Source organism: Malaclemys terrapin, chromosome 1, assembly GCF_027887155.1.
Source record: "Malaclemys terrapin pileata isolate rMalTer1 chromosome 1, rMalTer1.hap1, whole genome shotgun sequence".
Lineage (NCBI taxonomy): Eukaryota > Metazoa > Chordata > Testudines > Emydidae > Malaclemys > Malaclemys terrapin.
Genome location: NC_071505.1, coordinates 188,225,573 through 188,241,657, shown reverse-complemented (window position 1 = coordinate 188,241,657; position 16,085 = coordinate 188,225,573). Strand labels below are relative to the sequence as shown.

Below are 16,085 nucleotides of genomic sequence, written 5' to 3'. Positions count from 1 at the left end.
AACATAATGTAACTATTGTCATAGTATCTACTTTGCTTCCTTTTCTGTTTAACTTTATGAAAATCATCTTCCTCTTCAGCCCAATGATTGTTACATATAGGCTTAGCATTTGGCAAAAATCATTCCATTATAAAGAGGAGATGCACCTGTCTCTACCTCAACTGTGGGCTTTCAGCTGAGAGACTTCCAGCTGACTGACTCCTCCAACAGGAAGTCTCTCTGCAGAAGGCTCCCTGCAGGAGAGAAGGGCACAGAGGGTGTGTCTATGCTACAGCTGGGACGAAGTCTCCCAGCCCAGGCAGACACACGTGTGCTATCTTCACTCCAGATAGCATGCTAAAAATAACGCTGTGGATGTTGCAGCAGGGACGGTCTCTCAGATTAGCCACCTGAATCCAAGCCCACCCAATCCCCTGGATCTGGGCTCCGGGTGCTAGCCCGAGATGCCACCAATGCCACAACATCCACACTGCTATCTTTAATGTGGTAGCTTGAGTTTGCGCGAGCCTGTCTACCCAGGCTGCAAGGCTTGCTCCCAACTGTATTGTAGATATACGCAGAGACTCCCAGCCCTGGCAGCAGCATAAGAAGCAGAACCCTTAGTTAAAACACAGGTGATTTTTAAGGCAAGTTTAATAGTCTCTTAACTAGAAAACAAAAAATGGGCGAAGCAATTCCATTTTACTCCCAAACACTCACAGGGTCCTCATGAACCCTTTGTGGCTCCCCAAGGGAGTTATGGCTCAGAGTTTGGAAAGCACTGTGTAGATGAACACCCTTTTGGAAGTATTCCTGTAGTCCTCATTTCATCTCTCTATTCCCAAAAGGAAAATATCTGAGGTACAGAAGAAGTAAAGAGAGAAGCCAAGAATCTGTGTGAGGTTGCTGTCAAGCTCTTTACCAATGGAAATGTTGTTAATCTAAAACCAATACCAGGATGGCTCTGTTGTCTAAGAGGCCAAATGAAAAAAGGATTCCTAGAAGGAAGATTGAACACCAACTTCAAATTCTGGCCCATTGTTGCCATATAGTTGCTTTGGGTGCTCATGGTCACTGAAAATTTTAACTTTTGGATAAACTACGTTATTATCTTTTGCAGATTAGAGTGGCTGCTTGTTTGATGTAACTGACTTTGTATTCAAGAAATTATATGTTGATACAACATATACTGCACAGTTAAAGAATCTTTTGCAAATAATTTCTCCTCAGACCTCTACATGCATCAGAAAAATACTCAAACCATTACATGGCTAAAGAAAAAGGGCTGTCTCCCTAAAGAGTTAACAAATTCAACAATTTGCCAAGCAGAGGAGCAGAATAGCTGTTGTCTACTGACCCACAACCTAACAGTGGCAAGAACAAATGTCATCTTAAATCACGGTTTGCCAAATCAGTGAATGTGCAGGTCCCCTGCCTTAAATCAAGAACTGAGGCATACCTTTATGTACAGTAGGGTAAAGGCTAACAGATTTAAGTCTGTTCCATTAATCTTCTATTTCTGAAAGCTCAAAGTAACTACTGTAACTTCCACTGGATAAATAAAATGTTACTTTCGCTGTAGAGCTTCATGTTAGATGGCTACAAATTACACAAAGATGCAATTTTTGGAAGAATTCTATCCTGACAATGAAAACGAATAATGGACAAAGCCCACTGGTCCAAGTACACTAGAAAATATCCAGTAAGAAACAGACCTGAATTGGTAGAGGCCTCTCTGAATCCCAGCTTTGTATAGTTTTAGCATCACATCCTGGTCCCACTGAGGTCAATAAGAGCTTTGTCATTGACTTCAAGAGGATCAAGATTTGGGACCTCGTCCAGTACAGCATAAAGCAGTTATTATAATCTTACTCATAACACAATTACTCAGTGGAGCTTTAGAAAGTGGACTAGGATATAAAAATGGCAATTTAATGCAACAGAATCCTATCAGGAAGACTCTGGAATGGGAATATAGAACACTCTAATTGTATCAGATAGATACTGAGACTTGCAGCTCACTCATAAAACACTAGCACATGAATCTTGGGCAGAAGAGGAGTGCCACACGCAGGTCCGGGATGAACAAGGAGCAATGCTGACAGACTCCAAAGAGAGCTTTCTTTAGCTCTCCTCAGTCAGAAGACAGAGGCTGGGATTCAGGGCCTGGAAAGCATGGATGGAAGGGATTTAATAGTAAACAGCAGCAGTAATATTTACCATTTCTACAAACTTGCAATAACTAGGGGGATTCTTGGGGCTCTTTCAAGCACACAGATATCTCCATAGGAGCAAAACACTTTTACAGTGAATTTCTATAGTGAATGGGAAGTAAACTCTGAGGCTGCACTGATGTAGTGCTTCCATGCAGACCCTACCTATGCCAACAGGAGGGACTCTCCTAAGGGTGTAGGTAGTCCACCTCCTCAAGCGGTGTGGATTTTTCACACACCTGAACGATGTAGTTATAATGACCTAATTTCCTAGTGTAGACCAGGCCTAAGTGAAATTCACATAAATACCTTCACATGTTTCAATGTGAACATGAAAAGTTCCAACCAACTGCACATTATGAAGGAACAAGTACAATTACATTTGAAAAAGCAAAACACATTCATACATTACACACGTTCATAGATTCCAGGCCAGAAGGGAACATTATGATCATCTTGTCTGACCCCTGTATAACACAGCCCATTGAATTTTACCCAGTGATTCCTAAATGCAACAAATCGTCTAAAATAATGGCCCAGTGACCATGGGCACCTTCTACTGTGAGGAAGGGAACCAGTGGAAAATCCACGCCTTATGTGTACTTCCAACATGCTCTCTATCTGCATTCCTAATCCACCCCTGAATGTTGGACCTAGCTGCATCTCCTCTGCAACTGCCAACATGCCTTCTCTCCCCAACTCTACATAAATAACTGCAAAAGGAGCGCCCACTCTACATGCCCCTAGCTGGTACGCTGCTAATCTGTGGGAGGCAGTCCTTACTTACAGCCCTCACCGCTGTTCACCATTTTCCTGTCCCCCTCACCATTTTCTACCTTCATAGTCCCTCCAATAACCTGCACAGACAGTCCCCCCTCCCAGCTGCAGCATCAGACCCACCTCCGGATCAGCAACTGATCCCCAATCAGGATTCCCCAACTGCATATCCCTACACTCTACCCACTACCCATCACTCAGCAACAATCCAGTACTACTCCCCCTCGGTACCATCACCCACTTCTCCCTACCTAGTCTTGACTATCCTAACTCCTACACACAGAGTGCTGATCCCCAATTTACAACTCAACGCTCCCAATTCCCTGCCACAACATTCCCATGCTGAGAGCAAGTGAAGGTTCAGCAAGTCCCTCTATCCTCCACCTTGTCCCTCGACTAGCAAATGTGGGCAGTACCTGATAAAAATATATAAAATGATGACTGATACAGAGAAGGCAGGTCGGAAGCATCTGTTCTTCATCTCTGATATCTCAAGAACAAGGGGACATTCAATGAAATTAAAAGGCTGCAAACTCAGAACTGATCAAATGAAATATTTTTTCACACTGTGCATATTTAGACTGTGGAACTCATTGTCACAGGAGGTTAAAAAGATTAAAATTCTGTCTCTGTTTGGAGAATAAGAGGAAAGACCAAATTCTGTATAGGCAAATGAAACCTAAGAAAAAAGCCAGGGTTTTTGACACATGCTGACACAATTTGTATTGAAGTTTAGCAATGATACTGTTGCAAACGGCAAGGATCTACTGTGGGAACAAATATTTTATTATTAATAATAACTAATAATCTTGTAATCTAACTCAGTTGAATCATTTGAAATGAAAAATAGACCAAACACACCAGAAAAACCAGAGCAACTCCACAAATTCCTCTCCACAATACTGCAGCATGCTCATACCTCAGATTCATTGCAACATTGTCCCTCTCTATCTTGTGTTCAAAAAGCAAAGCATTATGTTATTGTGGCACATGCAGATCTTTTTTTTTTTTTTAACTCTAATGAAAAAAAATCTACATTCTTTCACAGTTAACATGTTATGCTGGTGCAAAATCTTGAAATCCACAGTTAAATGCAATGGTTCCACCTGAATGAATATGAATAGACTTGGGGATGCTGTGCTGATTACCTGTGGAGAGTTGGGCAGGGAAAGGATTCATTTCTTTGTCTACCATTTTCTGGTACAAAGCTCTCAGACTGAATGGCTCCACAGTGAAAGGTAAAGTCCCAGTCAACATAGCATACATATTCACTCCACTGAAAAGAGAAGCAGAGAAGAAACAGTTAAGGAACTAAAAGTATGCCATCAGGAGTGGGGAAAGGCATGTAGGAAAGCGTAGACGTTGCAGTTATCTGCAATACTTTCACTTTAATGTTCAACAACTGTAAAAATAATGTGCAACTTTCATTTCTTTAGGGTCCTCAGAACCTTTGGAATAGGAGCCTGATTCTACTGCTGCTCTGCATGTGGAATGGTCACTGATGTCAGTGGGAGTTTCACATAAAGGTCCCGATCCAGAGCCAATGCCAGTGGAAAGACTCCCACTGATATCGATGGACTTTGAATCAGGCCCATAAAGCAGCTCTCTAACAAGACCTGAACAATTCTTGGTATTAACTCCCCAAAACTGGCCAATTCACTGATGAAAACTCGGTTATGTTTCGTCTATTTCTCCTCGCTCCTAAAAGGGCCTTTAAATTAAATTCCCTTTGAGAATTTACTTTTTCCATTTTGCTGGCAATCTCAGTAACTCGTGCGCAGCATAGAAATGAAGTCAGTGCATTATAAGGTGTCATACTCCATAGCAATAGTGTGGTTAAATACAGGGAAGGCTAGGCACTAACTATATTTTTTCTTAAATTAAAAAAAAATATTGGCACAGGATATTTTTGCTGGTAAAGGTTAAGGGTTTAGAAGAATGGCAGCCTTCTAATTGTCTGCATTTCAATCACAGTAAGAGCTTCTGCATTCCACAGTGCTGGTAACCCTATCCCTGATGTAGACGGATGACCCTGTGCAGGAGTGAGAGATTAAGTAGCTGTATGATAGTTTAGCTCTGGATCTCTTCAGAGCAGAGACTACAAATTAGGCTCCGACTTGTAAAGCTCCTTAAAAATGGTTAGTTGTAAAAAGATATGATTGGATCAAATTCAGCCCTGGTGCACTGACGTCAATGGAGTTATAGAAGAAATTAACCCATTGTACATAAGCATACATTTGACTATTCTCTTACTGCTATGTAGATCTATGGTCTATCCCTCTTAGCAGTATTAATACCTAGATAACACTTTACATTTTCAAAGGGCTATAAAAAGTTAATTAGTGAATGCTCACAATTCAGGCATGTAAGTTTTGTGATCCCCAATTTACTGACAGGGAAACTGAGTCACGGAGAGGTTAAATGGTTTGCCTGAGGCTGCACAGCCAGTCAGTAGCAGAGCAGGGCTAGAACTTCTACTGCTCAGGAAGGCAGTACCTCTTTAATGTTTGACCTTATGCCACTTCCCCACTTCTTCCTGCTCATGGATTACAACTGTGTTTATTTCCAACCAGGAGAAGAAACAAGTGTCCGTATATACAGCTGACACCACATATGGGCCAACAGGTGGGCAAATAGAGGAGTGCAGTCCAAGCCTTTCCAGTAATGCAGACACATTGGCTCCAAAACATCTTTAGTATTCCCCTACCTCAGGCAATGGACTCTTTTGTCTGCACTGCATGGACATTAAAAATCTCACAACATTTCTTGTATTTGTCTGAGAAAAGGCTTGTCCAAGTTTCCTCAGCTGAAATGTCTTCTCCCTTTACTATTATGTTCTTTATACAGTGATCTGGGTAGTTTCCAGCCTTCATGCCAGAGCTGACTGTATATAATATATGGATTTAGTGGGAGGGTTGGAGATCCTTAGGTGTAAAAGGAACTACATACAGTATATTCTATGCCCTTCAGTGTAAAAACCATATCTTCCTCTGTGTTTGGAAAGTTTTTAGCACATTTTCAGCTCCTCCAAATCTAAATAATCAATATAAAATATAATAAAGTTCATTTTCTAATCCAGATGTCCCCCAAGCAGTGGGTCATGCTATTCCTAGAGAATTTGGTTGATCACAATAACCAAACACTTTAATATATCTGATATGATCTACAGTAAAAAAAATAAAAATAAAAAATGAGCTGTTACAAGCTACATAACTCACATGGACCAAACGTCTATTTTGGGACCATATTTTTTCCTTGCAAGAAGTTCTGGAGCTGCATAGGCGGGGCTGCCACACTGTGTGCTGAATGGATCAGAGTAACCCAAGATACCCGCACAGTTGCTCAAGCCAAAGTCTGTGAAAAGGAAAGAAATACTAGATAATACACACACATGCACTGAAACATTAGTGAAAAGAATATAGTTTTTCCAGACATATGCAGTCTACTGCCATAATAAGAAATCATCCTGAAAAATAACTTTCAAGAGTTAGCTGCCTTTATGGATTGAAAGAATAGAAGATTTTGTCAAGTAATTTTTTAATTTATTCGAGAAACAAAACTTAGGATACATTCTGTTGTCAGATGCACACTTGCAACGGCGTGATTTCACTGGGTGTTGCAGGCGTACAGCTGAGAGCAGAATTTGGCCTGCGTGTGCATGTGTATGGGGCAGAAGATGACCTTAAGATTGTCAAATATTTTATATTATTGCAAAACGTTGCTAAAAGGCAAAGTCTAAATCTTAGAGCTTCAAACTTTTTCACTAAATCGTGTAAATGAGCCGTCAACCTTAACAAGAGGTTTTGCTTTCTAGGGCTGTGGTGGTAATATATAAACACAAGGTTGCAGAGTCAGCACTCTGACTCTGAAATGGCAAATAGGGAAAAATATGGGTGGAAAAAAAAATTGGGGTTTTTTTGTTTAGGTTTTTTGTTTGTTTGAAGTAATGTATTTGTAGCCCTTAGCGATATATGATCTATCCATGTAAAGTCTCCATTTCCAGTTGAATGTTTTGATTTGATTCATGCTTCTTACAAATTCCCAGAATGCATACAACGCATATGGATCTCAGGGTGATTTAAATGAATCAGTTTAGACAGGAAAACTGAATAATGCCTAGGAAAAAATAAAGTTATAAAGATTACCATGTGAGCTGAAGTGTCTAAGTGAATGCACACGAATACTTTCCACTTGACTGACTATTTGGGAGGAAGGCAAGCACAGAATACATGTGCACTATGCTACATTTGAGCATTCAAAATGTGCTGGAGGGAGTCTGCAGGAGCACATTGTTAAAACTAGGGTTACCATTCGTCCGGATTTACCCGGACATGTCCTCCTTTTGTGTGCTAAAAATAGCGTCCGGGGGGAATTTGTAAAGCACTCACAATGTCCGGGATTTCCCCCTCCCCTGGCAGAGCAGAGCGAGCGGCTGGGAGGGCTGCAGGAAAGTCCCGGGCTGGACTCCGGAGCAGCTTCCTCCTCCCACCCCCCCCCCCCTGCATTCTGAGCCGGCCGGCAGCTCCTCCTCCTGCAGCCCGCTCCGGCAGCCCTGTGCAGGGCCAGGGACCGGGTTTTGTGTTGTGCTGGGGAGCTCAGCCATGTGTCCGGCTGGCACAGAGCCCAACACCCTGTTCTGAGCAGCAGGGTAAGGGGGGGCAGGAGAAGGGACAGGGAGGTTCTGGATGGGGCAGTCAAGAAACGGGTGGGGGCTTTTGGAGGGGAGTGGAGAAAGTTTTGGGCAGTCAGGGTACAGGTAGGGGGTAGGGTCCTGGGGGGCAGTTGGGGGGGGGTCTTAGGAGGGGGCAGTTAGGGGACAAGGAACAGGGAGTCTTAGGTAGGGGGTGGGGTTCTGGAGGGCAGTTAGGAGCAGGGGTCCCAGGAGGGGGCAGTCAGGGGACAAGGAGTGGGGGGTAGGGGGCTGGGAGTTCTGGGGGGGAGCTGTCAGGGGGCAGGAGTGGGGAGAGGGATCGGAGCAGTCAGGGGACAGGGAGCAGAGGGGTTTAGATGGGTTGGGAGTTCTGGGGGGGCTGTCAGGGGGCAGGAGTGTGGAGAGGGATCGGAGCAGTCAGGGGACAGGGAGCAGAGGGGTTTAGATGGGTTGGGAGTTCTGGGGGGGGCTGTCAGGGGGTGGGGAGTGGTTGGATGGGGCGTGGGAGTCCCAGGGGTCTGTCTGGGGGTGGGGGTGTGGATAAGGGTTGGGGCAGTCAGGGGACAAGAGGCAAGGAGGCTTAGATAGGGAGTGGAGTCCCGGGGGGCAGTTAGGGGCAGGGGTCCCAGGAGGGGGCAGTCAGGGGACAAGGAACGGGGGGAGGGTTGGGGGTTCTGGGGGGGTGGGAAGTGTGAGGGGCAGGGGCGGGGCTAGGGCGGGGCTCCTCCCGTCCTCTTTTTTGCTTGTTGAAATATGGTAACCCTATTAAAACTGAAGGAAGGGTTGGGACTATTTCTTGCCTATGATGGAATCCTACCCTGTCTGGATACTGATTAATCATCCCTGCCAAAGATAACTTATCCCTGGAGTTTATACAAATACTTCTGAATATTCTCGCTGTTGTTGTTATTATTATTTTGTGCATAGACTGGACCAGATTACATCAAGTGTAAGATAGTTATAAGATTCCTATGAAGGATACCCCCATACAAGGTCAGGGATGGTCTAGACAGTATTTGGTCCTGCCATGAGGGCAGGGGACTGGACTCGATGACCTCTCGAGGTCCCTTCCAGTCCTAGAATCTATGAATCTATGAATAAGGTCTTACCCTACCACAACCCTGCCCTTTCAAACTGCACAACTTTAACACTGTGCTTTACTTGACAAAATACTTAATGAGTCAGATTCTCAGGAGGTGTAAATCAGCACCACGCCACGACACTCAATGGACCTGTGCCATTTTACACTAGCTGAGGATCTGATGCACCATATTTGTTTAAACTATAAATACGTCCAGGGAATTAACTAAATATAAGGTGGTTTGCACAGTGATGCTGTGTCCTTCTTTAGCTGTGCTTACTGAAACAAAAACTCTTTCCTTGCAGAAAACAAATGAGTAGATTCCCCAGTTCTTCACTCTTCCTTTCTTTGCACTACCAAGAGGTGTGCCTTGGACAGGGATTTTATCACAGACTAAAGGGGAACATTTTTGAAGAAGCTCTTTGTTAAAATATTGGTAGTATATGCACTGGGCTTTTACATAAATATTTACTTTTGATCTTAATGACAGAATGTAATTGGCACTAACACTGATAATTGTAATACTGGTATTGTCTTTATCCAATATCTTTTGTAACCTTTGCTGTTTGCTGAATTAAGATCAAAGACCATCATTGGTTCCTCAAAGTAAATATTATGACATGAGGAAACTCCCTCACTGTTCCTCTTAATGCTGAACCAGGGAACCATCACATTACACTTCTATGTTGTAACACCTTCAGGAGCACAATAGTGAGCTCAGCATATGGGCTACTGATTAAACTAGACTATTACAGTGATGGGAATGTTACTAAATAACAGGGCCATTAGTACTCTCAGACATTCAATATAAGAACTTAGGGGTTAATTCAGCCCTTGTGCAAGCAGGCAAAGCTGCAGCAACTTCAGTGGAGTTGCATCCACTTACACTAGAGCTGCTTTTGGCCCATTATTTCTTGAACAGAATGCCAACCTGTGGTACCAAGAATGCCCCAAGCTGCATAACTAGCATTACGATTGTGTCTTTATCAGATACCACTGATCAAAGGCTGCTGGCTATAGAGAAGCACATTTATTTCACCCAGACCTCAAAAACCTACTTCTCAGATCTGAGTCTTAGCAAGCAGCTGACAAGGGCGACACTTCATGCAATAAAAGGAATATGTATAACAGACTATAGCCAATGCACTTAATACAAATCACTAACAACTTACTTTAAATCATCCTAATATGTAGCAAAGAAGAACTGACAAAATCAGAAGCCATCATTCTGGCACTGTGATGCAGAACAGGAGGCAGACTCAAGGAATTAAGCTCTCATTTGTATGCGTGAGTAAGCAGAGGTATTCTGTTACTGAGATAATTTGTATTAAGTTCCTTAGGGCAGGCACTGTCTTCGTCTGTGTTTTGTATAATACCAAGCACACTGGCACCTAATACAGAATGTAACTCTTATGTTGATCAAAGTAAAAAATAAATAAAAAATGTTTTGGTTACTTGAAGAGCAATGACCTAATACAGTCATCTGATTTCGAAAGTTCCTGTTTACTCATGCATTCCCATGGGAACTGAATTCCCAGAGTCCTATTCCACATCAGACTGCAGTCCCTGCCCCAAGGAGCTTACCATAAGTTATCTTAGTAGCTGAACATCTCTGCATATTCATGCATAGAAAGGAGAGCTTCATCCTCCAAATCAGACTCATTGCCACTCAGAAACCCTTGCTGGAAAGCATCCGTACAATGACAGCCTCCGCCGAGAGACCTTTCATAGTTATGGTGATATAAAATATTTCATTATCATCTAAATGAGAGAGTGTGCAGGGGAGCCGCGAGGGGCAGATTCTCTCAACACAAGTCTGCCAGTAGAGAATTCCCCCTACACAGAAGAGTTCCTCTGCTCGCAGAAGGCTGGCAGAGGCAGCTCTGCTGCCAGCTGCCCCCTTTAAGGGAAATGTGAGGGCATGGCCAGGGCAGGACAAGGTGGAGGCATGGCACGAATCTCCACTACACTCAATCCTCCACTTGGTGTAAGTTAGAGCTGCCTCTGTGCCCTAACCTGCACCAGGGCCGGGGATCCTGAATCAGGAGCTGCAACCAGTTCCCTGTGGTCCCTCTTCTCTGTTCCACCCAAACGTAGCTCCAATGGAATGAATCAATAGACTTTTTTCAACCTTTTTTCATTTGTGGACCCCTAAAAAATTTCAAATGGAGGTGCGGACCCCTTTGGAAATCTTAGACATAGTGGGTCTGTGGACCACAGTTTAAAAAAACACTGCCATAAGGATTTCAGAACAAAATTTTCAGAAATACTTGTCTGTGTGTTGTGACAGGTATGGCAATTTCCTGCATTATCCAGGACAAACCTTACTGAATTAAGTTTAAGTATCTTAGGAGTTCATAGTATTAAAAATGTTTGTGCTGTTGGGGGATTGTATGTAACTTGTCTAGGACACAGGACTAATCCAAACCTTGGGAAGTGTTATGAGCTTCAAAGGACTCTTAAATAATGGGTTAAGACAAGAATGAGCTGTTAGTTGAGTAGGTTTCCTAGGAAATACTTTGGAGGAGGGAAATCCAAATACCCACCTCCTAACCTGATCTTTTGAGATTCACCATGGGGATGAGACCTTTGTCTATAAATCACCTATTCCCAGGACCAAAGGGCCCAAACGACATAAAGGAGTAACTCACGGATTCATGGGGGTGCTTGTTCTGAGCTAAAGGAGTTATGAATGGGTAACCACAGGAAAACCCCTGGGTAAGGTTTGAAGCACTGCTCACCAGCCAGAACCCTTGTTGGAGTGAGGGGCTGATCTCTGGTAAGCTGATTAGTATGCATGTAGGTTTTTTTATTGTTTTTAATCCGTTTTCTCTGTAGTGCTTTTACCTTCAGAGTAAATGTGCTTGATTAGAAAGGGCCGTGTGGTACCTAATGTGGCAATTACACTGTGTATTGTCTCTGAAGAGAAAAGTAAAGCAGGCTGGCTTAGGTGCCTGACTTTGCTAGGGAATTTATAGTGAAAGCAGGGAGCTGTGTGGCCTGGAGATACCCTCGTCAAGAGGAAGAGAGACACGTCTCCACCCAAGAGAGTCAACAGCTGGGGAGCCAGAAGCCTGAAAGTAGACGTCCTTTCTGGTCGATAGAGCGGGAATACAAATGCAGTTGCCCTGAACTGGTGTCGCTAAGGTATCAGGACCATCACTACCCCGGTGTCATATAAAGAACTGTTCAGAGGAGATGCATTAGCCAACAAATTGGTGGATAACTTAAAAGATAACTCATATCTGTTTTGGATTACTTCATCAAACGGTGGCCTTCTCAAGAAAATTAAATCCGAGGATTTCCTTACAGAATAGGAGAACCTGAAACAAGGGGTTTCAGCTAACTTGTGATACAATGTAGCTGTTTGGATTGACTGTAAATCTGCTTTTACTTTTAGTCTAATAAACTATTAGTCTAATAAAAAGCTCTTTATGTTTTATAACATATACAGTTGGACAATGGGATTTAATTGCCTTGTTTTAAAAACACATACTGAGTACAATCTGCTACTGTTAAGATGCTGTCAGTTGTGAGGACTAGAGAACAATTTATTTTAATGCTAGCTAGTCTAAGGAAGATCTAAACATCTCCTTCCCTATCCTTTCCATGCCACCCACTGTGAAGAGACCTTACTTATGCAACTGAAGCAAGACTGTGGAAACAGTTTGGAAATTTTTTCTTTTGTTTTGGCACACCAGTTTTATATTGTATATGAATCATCTGACTGTGTCTGTATTTGGATGTCAAGTGTATGTACTGTTGGGTAATCAAACCTCGAATAACAAGAAAATTATATAAATTCTTTAAATCCATCAGATATTCTCATTACAGTGTTACAAACCATCTGGTCTCACTTAGCTGCTAAACTGAGATAATGGGTGGTATCCATCATTACTGATGAATGATTCATGGTAACATATCAATATCCTCTTGACCTGCAATTGAGGCAATGCAACATTTTGTTTTGCTATTATCCTTCCAGAGTTACTTAATTCACTAAAATGTAGTGACTAACAAGTCATGGCCATTTTTCAAAACACCGAATTCCTAAGTAGATTTGGATATTTTAAAATACATTAGTAGTCCCTTCTTGTTTGCACAGAGATGTGTATCGTTCATATAGATGAACTGGCTCGCCTTTTGACCTAAGTTTAGTCACCACTTTTCATCAAGTCTGAGATGATGAAACCTCTCTTTCAAAGACAGAGTGAAAGAAAGAATCTGGCTTCTAAGTAGACAACTAAAGATACTGCTGCTGGAAAATGTGCAGGCATGGAAATAAATAAACAGATGTTCTTTAATAAGGGGCATATTTTCCTTTCAATGCCCATATTAACATTAATGGGAGTTATACACAGGCAGTGAAAGAAGAACATATTCATCGACAATTAACCTACAATGTCTGCAGGACTTGAATGAATTGAGCACTGCCTACAATGCGTGCCGTAATACAATCAAGAGCCCCTTGTTGATTTTATTTTTTAAAAAAAGCTTCTAAATCAATTTCTCATCTGACTTCAGCAGAAGCATGTGCATCTGGGGGCAGAATCCAGCACTTAATAAATATGAAATTAACAGGGTAAAACAAATTATTTTTGTGGGATCACTTTGGTAATCCTCACTCTGGCATTGCTCCCACTGATTTCCATAGCAGTTCTGCCTAAGTAAAAACTGCTGGATCGGACCTTTAATAAATAAATCTGAATTCACTGGAACATTTTTCACAGGGTGCTTTTAGCAACAGCTTGGATGCTATTTGCACTCTCTCAGCATCTCTCTGTAACACCATTATGTGTTGTCACGTGGAGGATTGTGAAGACTCAAAAATTCCCTTTATATGATTGCACAGACTTCTGTTATTGGAATTGCCAAAAGAGTTTCATACCAATAAGCTTGATATTGTTGTCTTCATCTAGCAACAGATTTTCTATCTTCAAGTCTCTGAAAGAAATAAAATATTTTGAGTGAGCATCTGAAATGATGAAATAACTTTTTGTCATTCTCAACTGGTTTTTTTTACAAGATTCAGAAATAGTAATAGATATTATGAATTATGGAAGCAGCGGACATGGTTCCATGGTTAAAGCTGAGTTTAGTTTTACACTTAAAGCATTTTGTTACATATAAAGAATATAGTGTTTCTCTCCAAAATTACAGCCCCTTATCCTTTGGGCCTTAGATTTCTACATCTCATTTCTTCATTGTCTGAGTGCCTGTAGACACAGACTTTCAGAGAGGCTGTCATAGAAAGCGGCGTGAGCCGAGTGACGTACTGGCCGCCGCCTCCAGCAGCTCCCATTGGCCTGGAGCAGCGAACCACGGCCACTGGGAGCCGCAATCGGCCAAACCTGCGGACACAGCAGGTACACAAACCGGCCTGGCCTGCCAGGGGATTTCCCTGCACAAGCGGCGGAACAAGTTTGGGAACCACTGAACAGGGCCAAACCACCAGGAAATAAGTTGATCTGGAGTGAAATCAGGAGACGCAAACAGAATTTCATGCAGTAAAGTGAATTGTCCAGTACTAGATGATACTACATCTGTGAACAGGGAGAGAAATGATTTGGAAGTTAAAAGAAAGTTTTAGGATTAAGACAAAGTATTAGTGAGAAAGAGGTAAGATTTTTAAAAAGGAGAGAGAATTGCTAGATGAAATGAAAGCTGAAAATCAGTGAAAAGCAGGCAAAACGCCCACAGAAGGAATAAAAAAGCCACAAAGGTAATTAGAATAACAAGATAAATGAGTGAAAGAATAGAAAGACTAAAAATACATACAACTAAAGACATGTAAAAGAAAGTTTAAGAAAAATAAAAACACAGAAAGTAAAAGTGTCACAGACAGAGAGAAAAATAAAATAGCTAAAAATAGACAGGCTGTACCGTAGAGTGCAGTCAGACCTGGTTAATCCAGGCTGTTTACCCATATGCCTGCATTCTCAACAGATTTACCGGTAAGTGGTAACTGATCTAGTAGTCCATATGTACCACTAATTTGTTAATCTGAAAGTTTTTTAAAATGCAGCACTGTGAACTAGATCAGTATACTTCTACTTAGGGCTTGCTTAGACACTACCTACGCCGACAGGAGGGGTTCTCCCATCACTGTAATGAATCCGCTTCCCCAAGAGCAGTAGCCAGGTCGACGAAAGAATTCTTCCATTGATCTACCACTGTCCACATGGGGAGTTAGGTTGGCTTAACTACATCGCTCAGGGGGGTGGATTTTTCATATTCCTGAGTGGTGTAGCTGGGTCAAACTAATTTTCTAGTGTAGACTGGCCCTTACCTGGTGAACAACTCAGCATTTTGATAGTGGAAATGATTATTGCCTTTTTTATACCTGAGAGCTGTTCTATTTCTTTTTAATCCTTCTTTGAAATAAAGAACAAAACCCCAAACCAGTAAAATCAGAAACCAATGCAACACCCACCTCCCTGTCAAATCAAGCCATACCCTCACAATTATTTTTGCTTTCAGGGATGTGGACTCTGAGCGTGTGAATGAGTAAGCCCACTCTGTGTACAATGATCCTGTTCAATATGCATGGAGGAGGTGCATACACACCCTTGGTATCAGTCTTTTTGACAACAATATAGCAAATCTGGAGAGGGGTACGTCTGGAGAATATTTTAAAGGAATATTGTCAATAGAAAGTGGTAGTAACTGAGGTAAGGTCCCCTTCTTGTCCCTATAGTCTGTTTATATTTCAAAGGGATAGTTCCCAAGAATGATTTTTTTCATTAATATTCCATTTTTGATTATTACAAGCATATCGCTTTTAAAAAGTGATTGAAGTGAGTGGGGTTTTACCTAAGGACACGCTGGTTCAGGCCCAGTGAGTGCATGTTTCTTTTTTTAACCTCAGTGGATGAAGCCAAAAGCAACAGCAAAATGACTCTTTTAAAAACATTCAGCTTATTATCAACCAACAAGTGAACTTTGGCTCCAATTAGTTAGACACACCTTTACCATCAAGTAAATTATGCCTGAGGTGCTGCAAAAGGAAGCAGAGTACCCCAGAGGAGCCTTGTGTACACTACATCTTTTTGCTGGAAAATGTCCCACCATTGCTTATGCTGTATCAGTGTTAGCATTAACATAGACAAGGCACCCGCCAGCATTTATACCACACAGACCTGCTCTGAGCAGGGTTAGATAACATGGTGCTTAAGGCTCCAGGCAGTCTCTGGCATTTGACCTCTGATGCTTCAATGGAGCTGCAGTGGTGTTAGTAATGATGGGAAATTTTTCAGGAAAAGAGCCACACAGTCAGTGTGGGGCCCTTTCCTAGCAGACAGAGCACTTACAGAATAGAATATTAGTGAATGAATAGGTCAGTGCCTTGGGAGAGGTGGAGTTGACATGCTATTTATCTCATTTT

The 16,085-nt window shown here is 42.2% G+C and overlaps 1 protein-coding gene across 1 annotated transcript in view; it reads right to left on the bottom strand.

Moving 5' to 3' along the window:
• HUNK (hormonally up-regulated Neu-associated kinase) overlaps window positions 1-16,085 on the bottom strand; it is an 83,780-nt gene that overhangs the window by 28,868 nt on the left and 38,827 nt on the right. The window contains exons 3-5 of the mRNA XM_054047994.1: window positions 13,590-13,645; window positions 6,188-6,323; window positions 4,118-4,245 (exon numbers count right to left, since the gene is read on the bottom strand). Coding sequence (XP_053903969.1) covers window positions 4,118-4,245; window positions 6,188-6,323; window positions 13,590-13,645 — 320 coding nt within the window. The remainder of the gene's footprint in view (window positions 1-4,117; window positions 4,246-6,187; window positions 6,324-13,589; window positions 13,646-16,085) is intronic.